This window comes from Myripristis murdjan, chromosome 7 (assembly GCF_902150065.1).
Source record: "Myripristis murdjan chromosome 7, fMyrMur1.1, whole genome shotgun sequence".
NCBI classification, from domain to species: Eukaryota; Metazoa; Chordata; class Actinopteri; order Holocentriformes; family Holocentridae; genus Myripristis; species Myripristis murdjan.
In genome coordinates this window covers 31599741-31619610 of record NC_043986.1, presented here as the reverse complement: position 1 = coordinate 31619610, position 19870 = coordinate 31599741, and the positions used below count along the sequence as shown (strand labels likewise).

At 40.0% G+C, this 19870-nt stretch overlaps 1 protein-coding gene across 1 annotated transcript in view; it reads right to left on the bottom strand.

The window, feature by feature from the left end:
• mtor (mechanistic target of rapamycin kinase) overlaps positions 1-19870 on the bottom strand; it is a 107955-nt gene continuing 88085 nt past the window's right edge. The window contains exons 39-58 of the mRNA XM_030055129.1: positions 18546-18743; positions 17666-17766; positions 17350-17446; positions 16745-16843; positions 16468-16590; positions 15762-15944; positions 14390-14524; positions 12568-12742; positions 10002-10137; positions 9701-9848; positions 6881-7003; positions 6259-6341; positions 6088-6160; positions 5923-5997; positions 4591-4726; positions 3246-3311; positions 2682-2762; positions 2317-2397; positions 1325-1430; positions 1-562 (exon numbers count right to left, since the gene is read on the bottom strand). Coding sequence (XP_029910989.1) covers positions 547-562; positions 1325-1430; positions 2317-2397; positions 2682-2762; positions 3246-3311; positions 4591-4726; positions 5923-5997; positions 6088-6160; positions 6259-6341; positions 6881-7003; positions 9701-9848; positions 10002-10137; positions 12568-12742; positions 14390-14524; positions 15762-15944; positions 16468-16590; positions 16745-16843; positions 17350-17446; positions 17666-17766; positions 18546-18743 — 2235 coding nt within the window. The 3' untranslated portion in view covers positions 1-546. The remainder of the gene's footprint in view (positions 563-1324; positions 1431-2316; positions 2398-2681; positions 2763-3245; positions 3312-4590; positions 4727-5922; positions 5998-6087; positions 6161-6258; positions 6342-6880; positions 7004-9700; positions 9849-10001; positions 10138-12567; positions 12743-14389; positions 14525-15761; positions 15945-16467; positions 16591-16744; positions 16844-17349; positions 17447-17665; positions 17767-18545; positions 18744-19870) is intronic.

Sequence of the window (19870 nt, the reverse complement as noted above, 5' to 3'; positions counted from 1 at the left end):
GTATCTTTACAGGATTTAATGGCACACAAATGCCCATACAGTACATTAAGACCATCTTAAATCAAAGTCTCCTCATTCATATTCAATCATGAGTAATCTTCAAAGAATGTTTAAGTTAGCAAAAGGCATACACAATATGTTATTGAAATTTGTCACATTAATACACAATAATACAACTGACTGGTGGGTTTCCAAGAAGCATACACTGTGCGAAGTAAGAAATATTGTAACAATATGGCCGCTGTAGAAAGCATTTAGCAAATGACTGCATTAAAAAGCAAAACAACTTGCTCCTCTTTGAGGCAGTTGCTTAAATTATGTGTTAAATTACGATGACTGGGTAAAAACAGAGCTCTTTAGGTATTTCTTCATGAACTCAAAAAAAGCCCACAGGGAACCAAAAATCTTTTAACAATTCTATTCAATTCTCCCAGGCTCTGCCTTTTGACATTTAAGTACCTTTTTCAGAGCATACCTATTTGACTTTTCATGGTTTGTCAGTGAAACAGACTGTCAAGAGTCACCTTGGCTGCCAAAAACAGTCCTTTACCAAAATGGACACCTGTAGAGAAGAAAAGGAGCAGCTTATTCATTCCATCTAGCAAACTTTTACCTGTTCCTGCTTTGCTCAATCTTTTGCTCAGTCTGAAGCAGTGAAATTATGACAGTAGTCAAGGGTGAAATCAACTAATTATACTTACTCGTATTACTGTAACTGTGTACTCGGTATAGGTAGTTTTTTTTTTTTTTTTTTTAAGTTAGTTATTTTACTTTTACTTAAGTATATTTTTTCTTAAGTTTTGTAATAGGCTACATTTTAAATCACATCCACTACAAAGAGCAAATTTTATCAGCTCTCTGACGGATCACAAACTTCAGCCAACATGAATGTAGAAATTGTGGAGCCTTTCTCTATGAAGGGCCAGTCAACAAAAAAAGAGTGTAATCTGGTTTTACTTTGTTGGTGCACTTTTTTGTTATTTCCAAATAAACAATTAAAAGAATCTGGTTTGAACTTTATATAACAATTTAGAATTTAGTAAAGTTAAAAACATGCAAGACTTCTATCTGAGTTGCAATTTATAGTAGTTTTCATGTAGTAATCATGAAAATGCAGCCAAACTATAATCTGTAGTGATCAGCATGAGGCAAATCCACCATCATATCAAAACTGCTTGCTACTGTTTTACACAATGAATTTACATAGAGGCATTACACAGAGATTTACTTTCCTCTCCATCCCTGGAGAGTTGACTGAAGCAGAAAAGAAACAAATGATGCAAACAGCCAGCACATCAATACAAGTATTCGTAATGATACTGACCATCCAATGTAGCACTGGCACAGGTTTTCGTGTGAAGTGGCCTGCTTGATGAGGAGCTCCACTTGAGTCGGCACGTCCAACGTCTCGTCGTGGGAAAAGTCTCGGCCTGGAGAGAACAAACTCCCATCAAAACTAATGGTATACCTTGACATTTTCAATTTTAGGTCAATCAATCAATCAATCAATCTTTATTTGTAGAGCACTTTTCATACATGACATGTAGCACAAAGTGCTTTACATGTTAAAAACACCCCCCGCCCCCCTCCCCACCCCACCCTCTAAACCCCCACCCCACGATTCTCTCTTATATACACACATAGATACACACACACACACACACACACACACTCGCACACACACAGACACACACACACACACACACACACATATAATGTTTGTTTGGCTGAGTACAGAGGAACCAGGTCAGGAAGCGCTGCCATCTAATTGATGGTAATTGAATTCTGGTCATTTTCTCCACCTGGTACTTACAAAGCCAAAGTCAGTGCAAAATTCTTGCACTGAGACACAGTATGGTGGCACCGCTGACATGCATCATTTAGACCAGTGGCCTCTGTTAAGCTAACACTGCCTGCTGATTTTAATAATTTTAACAGTGCTACCAAGCATTTAGGGTACCTGAGGATGATATGGAGAGGGACTTCTTTAATATTATATATTCCTTTATATCAAAGACTACCACTATATCACAACAAGGAATTTAGTAATGCTATCTAGGCATTTTAGGACTGCTGAAATCACATGTAGAAAGCTTTCTTCTACCTGTTTTTTAGGTGTGACCTGAGAAATTTTAACCATGCTATCAGGACATGTTTTATAAAGTGGGGAGTAGGTTTCTACATATCCAACTCAGCCGCCTTAAAAAGCTTGGTGAAGAAAGAGTAAATTGGAAAATACCACAATATTTCTCTAAGTCTGACCTGCTCATATTTAGGTGGGCAGTGTTTGTGTTTGGAGAGTGCTGAAGAGCTGACCTGTGAGTTTGTCCCGCACCCTGTTGATAATCTGGATAGCTTTCTTGTTGAGCGCCTCGGGTTGCACCAAGCCATCTCCAACTAGAAAAACACACACGCAGTCAGTGAGTGTATCTCAAGTCGTGAAAAGGCTATCAGCAATGTAGGAAACAGCAAATTCAAGTGTGCTGCCAAAATCCTTCACAGCTGAAGGAAGTGGAAGTGGACGATAAGTGCTGGCTTACAACAACACGCCAATTACAGCAATCGTTTATGACAGCAACAGAGCTCTGTGTTGCTGCGGCGTTAGAATAAAGGAATAAACAAAATTGATATTTAAACAAATTATCCATGAAATGACAGTGAAATGAAAGCTGGGGACTCACTGAAGGAGTGAATGGACTCAGGCACTGTGGTTCCGGGTTTCTTGTGCGTGCTCTCTCCGAGGTCGATTCCTTCAAGAGCCTCTGCCAAGGACAAAATACAGAAACGACACGTGAAGATACAATCCTACACACAGAAAAATCATGGTTCTAAAAGAATTATTTTATTTAATGGATGGTTCCTGTTTTTTTTTTTTTAGGGTTCTTGATGTGGCTTTTAGAAGGGGTACTTGTCTTGTACTGATAGACTTTATGAACATGGAGTTGCAAAGTGCCTAACCATTACATATTTACCATACTTCCAGTAAAAGCATTAAGAGCAGAAAATGTGTAAAACATAAGGAACTACTTTCGGTTCCATTTGACACTCTTATTTTTCCTTGAACAAATGAGAATTAATATCTGCTTCCATGTACTCTTTTCTCTCCTCCAAGAACCATTGTCTTAGAGGTTCTTAGTGGAATCACTAAGAACCATTTTTGGTTCCATTCGGCACCATTATTTTTCAGTGTGTACATTATTAATTAGGTATAATAGAAGCAAAATGGCCGTGCTGCGTGGACTAACCTACTGACTGTCCAGCGGTGTAAGAGTCCGTTCTGGTGCGGGAGCGCTTGTTGCCTTTGGTGTTCGCTGGGGGTGGAAAGGGTGTTACGCTGGTTAATGGCAGATATGTCTCCTTCGTCTCCAACATGCACATAAAGACCAGCTGTTACAGTATGATGCTGATAAAAGGAGACCTGCTCTCTCTTTTTCTTTAATAATGTATTCAGTGTTCTAAATTTCACCCAACACACAAGAAACAGCAGCATCGTTCTGACCTTTATTTGAAATCCGGAAAAGTCAGCCTTGCTTTTTAACCTTTATTTAAAGAGTAAAAGTCCACTGAGCATACGCGCTCTTTTCCACAAATGCCCTGCTTCACATTCATACACTTCCACACGTTCTACAGTCTCCTGCTGTCGGCCACGGAGCAGCTCCACTGTGGGAGTTGGGGGTTAAATTAATTGCTCGAGGGCACCTTGATGGTATTTGTTGCAGGAGGTGAAAGTGATATTCGGTCACTCTCTCCTCTCACATTTTCCCAGTGACGTCGTGACCTTTTGGTGACAAGCCCATTCCCTAACCTGTAGGCTTCTGTCTTCCACCAAGCACGAGCCTGGTCTTCATGAATTTCTTTGAAGAAATATGTTTCCCAGTTATGAAAAGATTACATGGTGGGGGCATGACGAGAAACAGACAGTACGGTGGACACATGTGGACACATTTGCCTTTGATGTCCCAGGTTACCTTGTCAAGTCTCTCTCAAGTTTTCTAATGAGAGAGTAAAATGTTCATTTTAAGGGCATTTTTGAAAGGTTTTTATTTAACCATCTGAACAAGATTCACTTTATTTCTTCTTATTCATTTTTTTCTGATACATTTTTGTGTAGTTATATGTATTTTGTTGTAGTTTAATTTTAACTATACACTTATGATTATGATGTTCTTGTAATTTTGTTTACTTTATTGCCATTCTATTTCTTTTGTGTGTGTGTGTGTGTGTGTGTTCTATTTTTCAGGTAATTTTCTTGTCATTTTTTTTTCTTTTACTAAGTTTTCATTAATTCTTTGCAAATTTTTAATCGTTTTTGAAAGAAATTACGTAAATTTGCTCAGGTTTCACAAGGGTTAATCAAATTGTTTTGGTTGACTAAATTTAAGCTGAACCTTAACCTTTATGTAATGAGGAGCTGAAAACAGCTTGTCCAAGTCCCACTATCGTCACATAACCTTTTGTGGTGGAAGAACGTAACCTTCAAATTATTTATGCCCACGACATATAATCTTTCAGAGTATGTTCATTTAATGACATTATGAGTCTGTGTTGAAGCAGTCCAAAGCTGAGTGAGAATAGCTGATGGCTCCTTACTGTCCATGAGCCTCCAGTTGAGCAGCGGGTCGTAGACGAAGGCCTCCAGCACAGCCATGACACTGTCCCGGTGCTCCCTCAGCACCTCCATCACCGTATGGCATGTGATTCGGTAGTTACCATCCAGACCCGTCACCTAGCAGACAATCACACAATGATCACCCTGTATTATGGATTTTCTTCTTTAGTCAACCTCACAGTAGTAACACAACTGTAAAGGTCAGAAGTTTTCTCTGAAAGTTGTCATTATATATTTATCTTCAAAACTGAGCTTCTTTAACATTCTTTCAGCTACAAGGCAAACTTTTTCTTGAACATCATGATGAAAAAAATTACCGGACATTACTGTGTTGATTACTGCGTTGATGAAACTGTGACACTTCATGGTCTCTACCTCCTGTTTGATTTTTTGGCTCAGCTACAAAATAATTTGTGATTTTTCAGGGGCACAGAGACCATAATCAGCACAAAACATGATTGGCTTTTCATGCTTGAATCCCAGCCAGTGGCTGATATTCGATTTCTCATTAAAACATCCTTCTATTTTAAAACACATCACTGTGGACAGCTGACTACTGTTAGATAATTTTGCCAAGAATTTTCACAGAAACATAAAAGCTCTAGCAGGTGTTCCGACTGGCGATGACAGCAGACTGTCAACGTGTCAGAGTAGCCTAATGAACGTGAGGATTTGTGGGGGCTTAACTGTTTGTGGGGGCTTAACTGTTGTATTCTGTGCTGCTATGACCATATGAACTTACATAAATGTATTGGATATTTTTCGGCTTCGTTTGCCTGACAATGACATAACCTACCCACATTTGGTGCTTGGTTCAAACTGTGGTCTTCACACTTTATTTTGCACACTTGATGCTTTAAAATAATTTAATTCTTGGCTTTTCCCCCCTCCAACTCAAATGATCAGTAGAGAGTGAGCAGTGATATATGATGGGGAAAACAGTTTCAAATATTTGGAAAATATAACCAATCACCCAAAGTGCTCTACTGTTTACTGAGTAAATAGGAAATGGGGAAGTTGAGTGTTAGACAGCATAGGGAAGACACAGCAGAAGCAGCTTTGGCAGGGCTCGATTAAAGGCCAGCGGAGGAAAACATGTGGCTCCCGAGGCAGGGGTCTTTACCACTTGGCTAACTTTGGAAAAAGTTGAACTCATTAGAGAGAGTTCCTCTGTTCCTACTGAGTTAACTTTTCAACCTTTCAAGCTGAAGCAAGCACTCTTCCAGCTGCTTTTAGCCAGCCCACATATTTTCTCCTATTCTGGTGTGTCGCACAGGACTGTGAAACGACGTGCTGCAGAGCTGCCCACCTACCTCCATGGCGTTGGTCAGCATCCTCGTCAGTCGGAATGGAATCTTTTCCGGGAATTTTTCTCTGGTCATGGCGACCTGTTGAAAGTTGCAATGACGTTAAATCCCCGATATCATTAAGCTACAGTAGGCTCATCGATGACCTATTGAAAAGGAAGCTCCTCTCACCTCAAAACAGTCCCCAAAGTCGATGTGAAGGATCTTGCCGCTTAGCCGGTCCAACATTAAGTTGGATGGATGCCTAAGTACAAATGGAAATTTCATCTCCCCATCAACCTCTTTTATTAACAATCTGATATAAAGTGATACATCACGGCACTTTTGGCAAAAGACACTCACCTATCACCCAGTCCCAAAATATAGCCAACCATTGACATCACAGCCAATGAGCGAGTGTAATTGGTCCGCCTGTCAAACCACACCTGTCAAAGAAATATCATCTGGATTAAGAAAGCTCCTCTGGTTCACATCACGACAAGTGTCCGGTGTATAGGACATGACAGGAATCACAGGCATGGTGCTCAATTTATTTTCACAGATGCTTGTTATCCTGAAAAGTTGGATGTTGTTGTTGGATGTTGAACACCAGCTACATGAGGTAAGAAGGAGCCTTGTAACATATTTCTAAAAATCTGAAACCGATTCAGCTTGAAGGTCTGCTTTATCAACACGTTTTCCTCTCAGCAGTATAGCCAACCATTTGACCATTCTGCAATAAATCAGATGTAAAACTTTCCAACATGATGGTTTCCAGACCACTCAAATGACCTCTCATATGTCTGTGCCTGGACAAATATTAATTTATTGGTCTAAGTTACAACTGGGTCTTTGTATGAAGAAGTTAAAAGGCAGCGCTTTGTTTATACCCCTTACTGCTGGGATGATGATGACTGTTGCTGAAAAAGTAAACTCAATCATTCTGCCCTGTGTTAAGAAAATATGAAAGAGTAGGACATTGTACCTCAGAGCTGGGGCTCTTCAGCCATAGCAGCTTGGCCAGGTCGTCTCCGGCTGTGTTGTTGACAGCGTGCTCAAACACCTCCACCTTCTCCATCAGTGTCAGATGGTCGTAGTCTGGAGCCATCTGGAATCAAATACAGAGGAAAAGGACATCAGATTACAAAAGCAGATGTGAAAGTGAAAGCACACTACATGGTCCAAATCTCATCAAGTAGAATTTGAGATGTCTTAATACCTGTATAATGGCAGCTAGAATAAAATATGGGAACAATTCTGTAATCAAAATGACCATGAGAATGAAAACAACCTTACACCTCACTGATTCTTGGGAATTTGGATAAATCATGTCCCACTAAGAAAAATGCTATTTCTGTTGGAAATTTACAACATTTTAATGAATAAAAAGATTCAAGGGCATAATCAGGGGGTCCTTTGCACATTTGTAAGGTTCTCTTATAGGTTTATTTTTAATTTGTATTAATTTAATGATTATATGTTGGCCCATGGCCTACAAAACCAGTTGTCCTCGGACAGGAGATAATCATTTCAACTTGATTAAAACAACAAAAAGTAAGAATTTCATTGAATAATATATTTACCACATGAAAGAGTACATCATAATATGTATTAAAAACTACAAACGATGAGTTTTGAACAATATTTACTATTATTTTGTGGTTGCTCAAAATGTGTCCCACATATTCCTCCCCACCGTCAGATATTTATTTAAAAAATAATAATAAAAAAACTACAAGGTCAATTACATTCCTGAGGACCTCTTTTCAAACCTTCAGCTCTACTGCATGCTTCAAGACCGCTCAGGCTCCTGGAAGTTTTCTATTTTCTCTTAAATCTCTTCATATTTTTGGACACTGCTACTGTCACAACCATAACATGTCAACACCGTCACTTTTGTAAAAAAAAATATTAGAATAGATTATGGAATAAATGTATACTTTTTAAGAAGAGGTCTGATGCAGGTAGCAACAGGGCGAAAACAAGCTGGCTAATGTGAACAACTCATGCTCATCATGTGAAAGAGCAGGTTTTTGTCACCACCGTCAGACGTCACCACCGTCAGGTTTTCTGTCTGACGGTGATGACTGAAGTCTGAAAAATGCTTATAACAGTGCTCAGGATTCTTATTTTTTGTACCAAATAGTTAAATAAAGTTGTTAAGCAAGAAGCCATTGACTTGAGTGGTATAAATTTTGGAAATGTATGTTTTAATGAGGCGACTGTCACCACCGTCAGATTAGTGTCACCACCGTCAGAGGCAGTTATAATGGTTTTAAATGAATATGCTTACAATATGTTTCTTTGGTGCTGTTCAGTTATTAAAGTAATAGTCTCTTTAATACAAAAATCTGATTTGCAAATTAAAAAAAAAAACATTACGGTGATGGTGTTGACAAAAACAAAGTAGCCTAATAACTGGAAAAACCTATTTTATGAAAAAAATGCAAAATGAGGAGGTTGCGCCGGTACATTGCTGAACAGCCAAGACCTTGGCCTATAATGATATACCTTCAGATTTTGTAATTTAACTCACTTTTTTTCCCCAAAATTAAAACCTGTTTTATCCAAATTCCCAAGAATCAGTGACCTATCATAATACAGAGTACTCTAGTGCTTTTAGGTCCTTTAAGGATTTTCATTATTGGTCTGGCCTAGAGCAATAGTAAACACACACAATACTCATACCAATACCATACTTATCTACCAATCTTAACAGCACTGACAGAGCGCAAACAGAAGGTAGCCAGACATAGGCTGCAGATCTAAGGACGCAATTGGCTGGTTGCTGGAAAAACGCATCTTGCCTACGGAGGTCCAATGGAGGCATTACATCAGAGTTTTACTGTGGTTACATGACTTTAAAATGACCTCCAGACTACGCTGGGACAATGTAGGGAAGACATCAGAAAATGATGCATTTCTCCGACGTTCTGTTGAGAATACCATGCAGGGGCGACATTGATACGATCTAATCATTTATCAGTTTGCTGTTGAGGGGGGGCAGAGGGCTGATGAGAGTGTAATGAGAGTGTGCCATCGGGGTAGCGTCTCCTCCTAACAAATGCGCCTACAGACTATCAGCACTTATGACCACAGAGCTGAGCTCTGATAGAGCTGCTCTGTCCCGAGAGAATAATACCATTAGGTCTGCATGACTGAGCTAATTTCTTGCTGGCAAAACAGAACACAAAGAAACAGCAACAATTGTATGACATCTAAAAGTAAGTGAGTGAGTGAGTGAAGACCTAATTTCCTTGTATTTAAAACTTGAATTCAGATAATATAAGTGAATACATTCTAGGACCTGTAGGCAACCTGATACATGCTCTCAAACACTAATCTGTCCTTGTCTCCCCCATCTTCCTCATGTTTTAATTGATTGATTTATGGATTTGCTCAGTTTCTTGTGATTATTTATGCTTAATCTGAACAGACAAGCAAAACACCATTACGAAATAGAAAACAGTCACAACCCTGGCATAGTCACAACTGAAGCAATACTGTTGGCACATTGGCACGAACACGAGGTAATTTGCAAGCATATAGGCTCATTTACACATGGGTTGCCAGTTGGCAAACAGCTTGATCAGAATCAATTCTAGAGGAGTGATCTGTTCAAACACCTTTGTGTAGCTAATTGAGCTTATTGACCCAAACAGAGTGACTGGTGCTCTAACAATGTGAGCAAAAAACTTCTGCAAACTGGACAAGGTACACTCAGATTCACCTAACTCCTAGTTCTACTTCTAGTCACTGAAAAGCAGGAAGTAGGAATTTAAGGGATGCTTGGCGTGATGCTGACCCTAAGCATGATGCGATGTTCGATGTTGAGCAAGATTTTCTTCTTCTCCCTGTAATCTCTGATGAGAGCATGCAGGGTGTCACAGTGGGGCACCCAGCCGATCAAGCCGGAGTTGGTGGACAGGGGGATCACTGCATAGCGCTGGATGCTGGAGAACACAGTACATAGACAAGAAAGACACAAACATACAACTCTTTAGGGATACTGTGAAACTGCATTTCCATGCCTGTAAAGGTGTGTGTACTGCGTAATACGGCGGTGTAAGAATGACTACAGCATGACTTTGAGTTTGTATGTGTACCTGAGATTCTTCCTTAAGGACGCAGGGTCGTTGGCCAGCAGTGTGTTGACCAGGCCAAAGAGCTGCATCACCCTCTCATCTTGTCTCAGGTCCTCATGGCCCTTTAGCAGGAACATGAACTCATGGCCATTACTACCTGCAGAGGGCGCAACACAACACAACTTTACCCCTCTGGTCTCAGGGAGTTTCACACTAATACAAGAGGAATTGAATAACCATACTGTGCTTGAAGATGGCCTGCTGAGTTTTAGGGCATGAGTGGCGCTGGTGAGCAGAGTGGGTCCATGAAGAATTACAAAAACATGATCACGTGGTGTTCAAGCGTGTGCACAAGGACATATGAGCAGACAACGAACACAGACATGACGTAGTACACTAGACTGTGTAGACAGCAAAGGTAGAGCCCTGCACTATTACAGGATGTCCAAACTGGATTATTATCCTCGCGACTCTCTCAGGTACTATTTCAGCAGAAGAAAAACAGACAACTCAGTTTGGGAGAGCAAAGAGCCCAAAACCTGAATGTTGAGTGTAGAAAACTTGAGAAAAAAAAAAAAAATGGCACACAGTATTAATTATGGAGAAGATGTTTGTTGGAGAAAACTGAAGTCAAAGAAAACATTCGGTACCAATGTGTAGTTAAACATTATTTTTACCTGACTACAAATAAAAATTATCTTGCAAGTTGGTCAAGTTACATCTCTTCCAACTGAGCTGAAATGAGATAAACTGATCTTAAGGCCTCTGAACTGAGATAAACTGAACTCGATGAACTGAGGTGAACTGGGCTGACTTGCACTGAGACACACTAGAATGAACAACACTGAACTGAGGCAATGTGAATTATACTGAAATGAACTGACTTGAGCTGAGCTAGCCAAAACTTAGCTAAGCTGAATTACCCTGGGATGAAAAAGCACGAACAACTTGGGGAGGAAATTTGGGCCAACACAGCATTTAAGCCCACAATTGCCACACTAATGAAGTTCATTTGAAGTTTGCATTTCAGTCCAAATGTCACAATGGAGGTTTATTATTTTCTGATCAATGCGTGTGGAAAGTTAAATAAATGTATGTACCAGCTGAGTTGTGATTAGGTATCAATACAGTCCTTCTGAGCAGAATGGAGTTTTCACCATGACAGAAAGGAAAATTTATTTAACTTATCTGCAGTTAGATGACTTCAGTTATGTAACTGTACCAAGATCTTACAATGCCCTCAGTATTCTCAACAGACCGAATTACAGTGATTCCGCCACCACTGTAATTGTCCTCCTAGCTTTAATGGGGTGAACTGAAACCCCCGGTGGAACCAGTGAGACAATGGATCTCTATGGGCCCTGCTCAGCCCCTCTGGCATGCCTGCTGGAAAGGCAGATGGATGAAGTGAGAGGATACTGCTACTGATGATAATCCCAGAAGGTGATGTGTTGTCTGTTGCTAGGAGAGAAGAGACTATTGCTATTAAATCTAAACCATCTGTGATAGGTCATTCTTGGTCACACTGAAGGGGTTTGTGGCTGTGGTGGTGGGAAGCCATTTGGTTTTGGTCTCATATCAAACCCTGTTTGGACTTTTAGGCTCTAGTGCACACATGGGCACAATAAGGTCCAGGGGCCAGACACAGCCCACGAAACAATTTGATCCGGCCCTCGGACATAAATCATGATTTACAGTTGAATCCAACCCCCTTGCTGAATGTATGTTTGTACAGGAAAGTCAATTATTTTGTTTATTTCACAAAGGTGCTGTACTATACACCAACAATCCTATAGATGGCAGTGTCAGATATGAGCTGAGGTTGGCATGGGTAGCTACTCCTATATGTGCTGTGGGTGATGCACCGCAGAAAATGCTACAGTCAAGTTTCATGTTGGCTCACAAAAACACGGCGAGTGCAGTGGCACATTACGGGAAACTTAAGGCACAATGAACAGTTTGCATAGTGTTTTGCTTAATTTGTTAAAATTGAGCTGATGAACATTTGCGTGCCATACTGAGGATTTTCACTTCAATACTGTTGCTACACTGAGATAAACTGAGAGGGAGGACAATTTGTTGGTCGCCATGAGCACTACACATTGATGATGAATTCTGAATATATGAAATACCAATAATTGATCAACAGTTTAAAATTTCAAAGGGATTTGAAAAGGAAAAGCATGGTGATGTAACTGAATATGTTCTGAAACTAAATGCATTGGTACAGAAACTTGATTACAATCAATTTAAAGCTTGAAATGCAGCCCCTCATCTGGTCTTCAACTCTATCCAGTCTTTGAACAAAAAAGGACTACCTACCCCTGCTCCAGTGTACTATCCACAGACCGTTCCATGACAGATGCATTAACCCTAATTAAATAACAGACTTACAGCTTTGGCTGTTTGGAAGACACTATGACATATTATTATTTGACTTTTATATTTCTTATTAAGATTCTTAGAAAATGACACTTTCACACTGTTGCAAAAAATATGAGCTTATCACTGAAACTGCTCTTTAATCTGTTCTTCTACTTTAATGTGTCGAGAGGCCAAGGCTTGAGAACTTTTCTCCTCGTCTTACCCATGATGGTGAGTTTGCGTGGGCGCTGCTTGGAGGTGATGACCTGCAGGGAGGGGGCAATGGACTGGATGCGGATGATGGGCTGGTTGGGGTCGTAAGTGCCTGGTACAGCCAGCTCCAGGTCCCTGCACATCAGCAGCTTGGGAGACACGTACTGAAGCTCCAGTGAGGTCAGCTACACAAGAGATAGATGGGTGGGATGTGGCACAAGAAAAGACAAGTTTTTAGATTTTATTAGGCAAAGACACTGCACTGGACAAGTAAGTTACAACTACACTGAAAGATGTGAATTTCACTACTTAAGTGCGATGTTTTAGCCAAATCATTTTTGCTTAGATACAATGCAAAACTGATGTTGCACAGGTCATGAAAACAAACTGTAAACACGATAACAGTTACTTGCATCAGTATCTCAGATAATCCTGTAATATCCCAGGTACCTTAAACAGGTTTCTCAGAACCAGAGAAAAAGTTTGTCACCTACTGTTAACAGGATACAGCATTCCAATGCTCACACTCATCCACAGATCACTTGAAAATCATGAATATTATGGGAATATTAGTGTCCATGTAAACTTAACCAGTGAGTCACATGGCCAAGCTTGAGGAATTCCAGGAAGACAAATTTGGAAGGACTTAGTTACTTAGAAATGAACATCTAAATATGTGAAGCAAATGATCTAAATGACTCTTAATGTGTTATTATAACTGGTGGAGGGCACACTGGTTCTGCTTTCATGGGAACAGCTGTCCTCCTGGCCTGAAAACTGTGAACAATTCTGAAACAAGTTGGAAGCTGTTGGTTAACTGGGAAGACTGGAGGTGAAAGATGCAAATCAACTAATCTAACTGGTAGGCAAATGATGGTCACTACCATGGGCAAAGAACTAGTGGGAAGTATGTAAAATCTCAAAGCAAAACAATTCAAGATTGAAAAAAGAGAAGAACTGACCTGGTATTAGATATATTGCTAATAATATGGCTAATACGGCTACAGCTAATAACACAGCTACTGAGTATATGTTGATATTGGGAGCTGATTGCCACGGAGTTCCTTTGTCATTCTTTGAATTTCATCATCCATCTCTGTCTCATCAAATCTAACAGTATCCTGCCATCTTTTGACATCCTTCACTGGTATTCTCCCATAGAACAAATTACTTTACCTGGAGAGAGAAGAATAAAAGAAGTCCCTTATTTCTTTCCAATCATTTTTTGCAAATGTTGGCACTGGCAAGATGGAAGCATTGTGATGGCACGGCTAGCTTAAATCATAAATAGCAAAAACTTCAAGACATTCATTCCACTTGAATCACAGTATCCATCACCTCTGAATGGCTCTGATTCTTTAGGCCACTTTACCTGACCTAGATAGATCAGCTTTCCCTGCCACGGGATGAAAGAACATAGGCCTGGACATGAAAGGCAAAATATATCCCATCATAAGTGATGAGCGATTGGAATGGAGATTGGAATGCTTACTTATGGCTTAACTAGTGGGATGGCAACTAAAGTCTTCGTAGCAGGGCTTTAGTCAGAGTGGCTGTTTCAGCTGGCAGAGCAGATAACGCTGCCTCAAGCAACCTTTCCTGTCTGAGTTATTTCAGCCACATTTCTTTGATTTACATTAGTTTGATGAGTTGGATCCACTCGAACAGGCTGATGTCTCTGGTAAGCATTTTATCACAAAGTGCTTCACAGACTTTTACCTGAGGCAAGCTCCAAGCTCTTAATACAAAGTGTTTTGGTGGGATAGCTATAGAGGTTGTATGTCAGTTTATTTCAGGTTAAGTGTTTTGGCGTCAGTTTTGATTTCCCTCACCTGTGGTAACTGTTTGGAGATGCGTCTGAAGACGTGGTAGTAGAGGTCCCAGGCCTGGGTCAGGTCTTTCACATTACCAGAGCGCATGTACTTCCTGCACCAGTCCTGAGCCTCCATCAGGTCCCTTCCATAAGTCTGCATCATGATGCAAGATGAACACAATCAATCCCTTCATAATTCATTATACCCTTTCAATGTGTTCTGTCAGTGACCCTACTTCACTTATTCAGTATACATACTGCTCTGCATCATATGGTTGATTGAGGGGTAAATACGGTGGGCTTAACTATGAAAACAGTGCCTTAGGTAAATTACAGTGAACCATACTGCACATCAGGCTCTAAAAGACATAACATATATTTGCAGCGACTACTGGCTGACACAAAACAATGACAGATTTGGACCATTTTACTAAAGAATGTCCAACTTAAAATGGACAGCAAATAGAAAAGTGCCCTACATGCAGTTTACGTTTTGAAGGTGCCTGAGGACTTATGTCAGAAATATACTGACTGTATTTCCTTGAATGGCCCAGTGTCATAAAAAATATGGTAACAGGTTAAACTACTCATTTGAAAACGGAAATCTATATCTGTTCAAAGCTGGCTGAGTTAGAAAGCTAACTAGCCAGGTATCAAAGGAATCTAAGGATAGTGTTGAATTTTTCAACCTTAATGTCCATCTCTATGTGATAAGACAGAAACTTGAGCATAATGTCTACTTTCATCACTGCATGCTTGTTTTTTCCACACAGAATATTATCAAAGAGGATATGATGTTAGCTTGATTTCACCACACAACTCTCAACTTGGCTGCTAGTCCATCAGAAAAATCCATTTCCTCAGAAATAACAGGTAAATACTCTTTACGAATTGCTGTTACACATCTATTTTTATTGGCTCAATGATGTCTGCATTTTGTTAACACTGTCAACAGTTAACATAACTATTTGGAATTTACCATTTCTATTCCCCCCAATAAATCCCAGAATGAAAACGCACTGTTTGTATTGCGACACTGAAGTGAAATAGGGCAATTGAACATTATCGAATTAAACATTTTTCCACACGGAACAGGTAAGATGTTAACACAAATAGCACAGGGTTTATGCTTGCTTGTTTTTATACCGTATGTCTAAGTGGACAATTTTTATTATTCATGTTTTTCTTCACGGGCTCCCTTGTTACTTATATCCTGTGTCCACTGGTGTCTTTTCATGTGTTTCTGTAAAAGCATATTTCCCCAAAGGGATAATTTTCATTTCATCTAATGTACTCAAACCCAATATCGTAATTTTTAGATGGAATAGAACAAACAACCATAAGAACAACACCAGCAGCTAAACTCAATCTCAAATGGAGACTGAACAGACCTGGTTGAAGGAGGTCTCTTTCAGTGTCTGTGGTCCCCTCTCCATCATGGCATGAAGAGGCTCCAGGACAGCAAACATGCCCTTGACATTGCGTTCGCCAAAGTAGAGGCGTGAAGCCTCCTCCAGGCCCTCGTGCCACATCTCGTGCCACAGAATGGCCACTCGAATGAGCTCCTCACTCACCTGGATGGAGAAAACAAGTCAGCACTGATAGTGCCTCTCAATACTTGAAACATGATCACTCAAATATTACATTTACATTTTATCTCACCACAAGATGTATGGATGAAAAAATTTGAATTTAATGAGGAGAAAAAGAATATCATAAAATTGACAAAGCCTCTGGCAGTCTGTCTAATCCTATTTATATATTTACTGGTGGAAGACAAAGTTACTGTATTTAAAATGCCCATTGATCCACAGTTATACAACAAATTTTTGGGTTTTTTTTTCGCCCAAGCCAAATCTGGATCGTTCAAGACAGAAAGCAAATGGCAAAAAAGGTAAGAACTCTCACTTTCCTGACCAGGATATCTTTTTAAAACAACCCACAAATTACTGCCATGACCAAAAGTAGCTGATTTTTGACCATCCGAGGGCAAACTGTATTTCATTTAAACACAGAATGGACACATATCTTATCCAAGTAGAGGATGATGGTGGTTTTGTATTATCATATCAAATAGAGGCTATAAAATCTCTGTACCATGATGGCTTGCTGGACCAGGGTATTGCAGTGCTCACACATATTCTTCAGGATCTTGTTGGCAGCATTGTGGCGGGCTGTGGTGGTGGACTTCGAGGCCACAGTTAGAGGGTAGATCAAAGCCTTAGAGGTAAACGGAGAAACAATCCAGCTGTAAATCACTAATGTAGCACTATGTTCAGTTAGACAAACACATCTTGTGTTCTCTTTGTAATGTCCTAAACTGTGAACAAAAATGCGATGAAGCAACTGTTCTGTGGAAAGACAGGTGTATTACTTGGGGATGATAGCGTCCGATGTCCGTTAGCAGTTGGTGGATGAGGCGACCCACCAAGGCTCGAGGGGTGTCGATACGAGCTATGAGCTGAGGGATCACCTGCAGGGGCACAAAGAAAAGGGAATGATACCTCAAAAGTTTGGATTATATGGGAGACATAAAACACAGCCTGAACACACTGGGCAGTCAAGATATACAGTGTTTACATGGGCTTGGATATGGAGGATGTGAAGTCATGTGACATGTAATGTTTATCCTACCATACTGCATAGAATGGAATGAAAATTTATAATGCAAATCCTGAACCAGCCATCCTTCAAACAGCTCGGGTATTCTTGCTCTTATTCTTCATCTAATTTACCCTTGGAATAAGCACCGCAGAAATAAATCACACCTAACAACCCACCTCTCTTTTGCTCACCACTTAGCAGCTCCACTGGAGCAATAAGGAATTAATCTGCTCAATAACAACTTAGTAATTTTTGAAAAAGGACACATGCTACTTACTTATTTTCCCTTCCAAAACATTCCCACTTGGCCAAAATAATTAAATCAGCCCACTTCCCTAATCGTTAGGCTACCTCCACTTCAGACTTTTGTGTTACCTGTAGCCAGGTATCAATCTGAATGGTCTTGATCCCCTCCACTAGGGCCTCGTTCACCTCAGGCCAGTGACCATAATCAAACCACAGAGTTAAGACCCTGAAAGGCACAGAGACAGAAAAAACACCAACATCACTTTTTTTCTGTCCCATTCACATGGATGGGACAGACACAAAATTATAAATATCATACAGTTTCAATGCAAACCACTAGAGGCTCCCCTACCCCCACACATGAGGTTTCTGAGGTGTTTACGAGTTGATGTGCTATTGGTTGGGCTGGTGTACTGGCCAGGGTGTGTTCAAGTGGTTTCCGTACCTGAGTGTGTCTTGCAGGTTATTGCCCCTGGACAGGGAAATGGAGCGGAAGAAGCCCTGCACAGCAGGAACCGTGTATAGGAGTAAAGTCTTAGACAGGTCCTGTGGAGGGACAGCCAGATAACAGACTTTTAGTTTGTAATGGACACATGAGAAGAACATGGGCCTCAACATGCTATGGCAAAGTGTAACAGCATGCACCTTAGCCTATGAGACAAATTTCATAATTATCATCATAGTAAGTCGGCAATTAAACACTGGAAACCATGTCTCAAAAACTCACAGGCTTCCTACACTGTTTCTTGTTAAATTCATTTCGAGAAAGACAAACTTTTTGGAGGTCTTTTTTAACAGATATAATCTTAGTATTACTGCATGAGTGTTACTGTGCACTACTCAATTTACCTTACATTTCTGTCCTTATGAAAATCATATGTACAAGAACATCCTTAGGGAACATAACAGCTGTGTGTGGATTGTTTTTTACTCAGTGTGAAATCCAGTTATTGTTACCATCTTAGAGGGATCACACTACAGAGAGCCCGCTTCTTCAAACTTCACGGTGACAGGTGAATGTGTGATTTAGGACAAAGCTTTTACTGCATTTTTCTGAAGCTGGACAACACACCCACAACAAAATATGTGTGCACACCTGTGAGTTTGTACACCTGAATGATATATGAGCAATTTAACTCATTAAACTCCTGACATGGGCTTTACCTGGGGTTAGGCCTGGAATTTCTTAGGCTGTTTGTGTGTTTGTCAAAGAGATGGAAAAACTCAATGACCTTTACCTGGTCCTGGGTGCAAAGGAGTCTCAATTCTAGATGTGTGCATGTGTCTTGTAAGTGTTTTTAGGTGTGTGTACATGTGACCTTCACCTCATTGACCTTCTTCTGGCCTGGCGAGGGAACAGGGCTGTGGTCCGTGCTATCAACCTCACTGTCACTGTTGCTAGCTTCACTATTGGCGCTAGCTCCACTGGCGTGTCGCAGTTTCTTCTTCTCATCACGTCCTTGGTTCTGGTGCTTGTAGTGCAGCACCGCCTCAAAGTTCATCACTGCCCAGGCATGCCAGGCCTGCCAGAGCAAAGTACAGTCAAGGTGAATTCAGGTTTCCAAGTTGCTGGGAATTACAAATAACATCCATGGTTGTTTGTAGTGAAAGAGATTTTCCAGTTTACTGAGAGATAGATAAGATAGGTCCTGAGGGGATGTAGTTTATGGGGTCCAAAGAAATGAGCTTCATTGTTGCTGTAGCAAAGAGGCCATCACTTTATATTTTTTTCAGTATCAGCAGAGATACCACAATTACAATGATTTAATGAATGGAACACGTGTTGAAGTTTTTATTGGACTTTACTAAAAGCTGTAACCTACACAAGACAATCTGTATGTATGTATTCCAGAAATAGTTTACCATCCACAAATGTGCTATGTAAAGCCATGGTCAAAAAAATTACTTTCCACACATTTCTGCTCTATATGTAAACCTGCTCGGTTAGGGTTAGGGTTAGTGTAGTTAATTATATGTATGTTAATTTAATTTTCATGTGAAATTAACATACATTTCTCATTGTGAACTATGCATATTTACAAAGGACTCATCATTTCTGTGAGTATGGTTTTGTGGATGGTGAAATACTTATGGAACATAATTTTGCTGTCAGAAAATGAGGAAGATTTGCAAAAATGCAGACATGTTGCTGGATGGTGTAAAAAGTGGAGACCTTTTATAAAAATAAATAAATAAATAAAAATGCAGCAAAAATACAAATCATGCATTTCTGAACGGATTAACTTTTGCATTGGTGAGAAACAACTTGAGTTCACAGATAAATGTAAGTATCTTGTTTTTTTTGCTAGATGAAAGTGTATCCTTTTTACATGGCTCATCAATTTTTGTGGACTCAACAAGTAAGGCACCGGGAGGTATTACATGCTGACGACATGACGACAACAACAACAACAACAACAACAACAACAACAAAAAAAAAAAAAAAAAAAAAAAGATAATTTCCTGTTTTAAATAATGTGTCAGGAATATGGGGTTACAAAAGGTTTCAGAAAAACTACTATGTCCATAATCGGGCAATTTGCTTCCTTTTGGTACTTGTGGAACAGGCTGCTGGGTTTACCAACCAAGAACGTGGTGAGTGAAATATTCTATTGGGATTTGTGCGTCGGAGGTGAATGGGTTTCTGAAA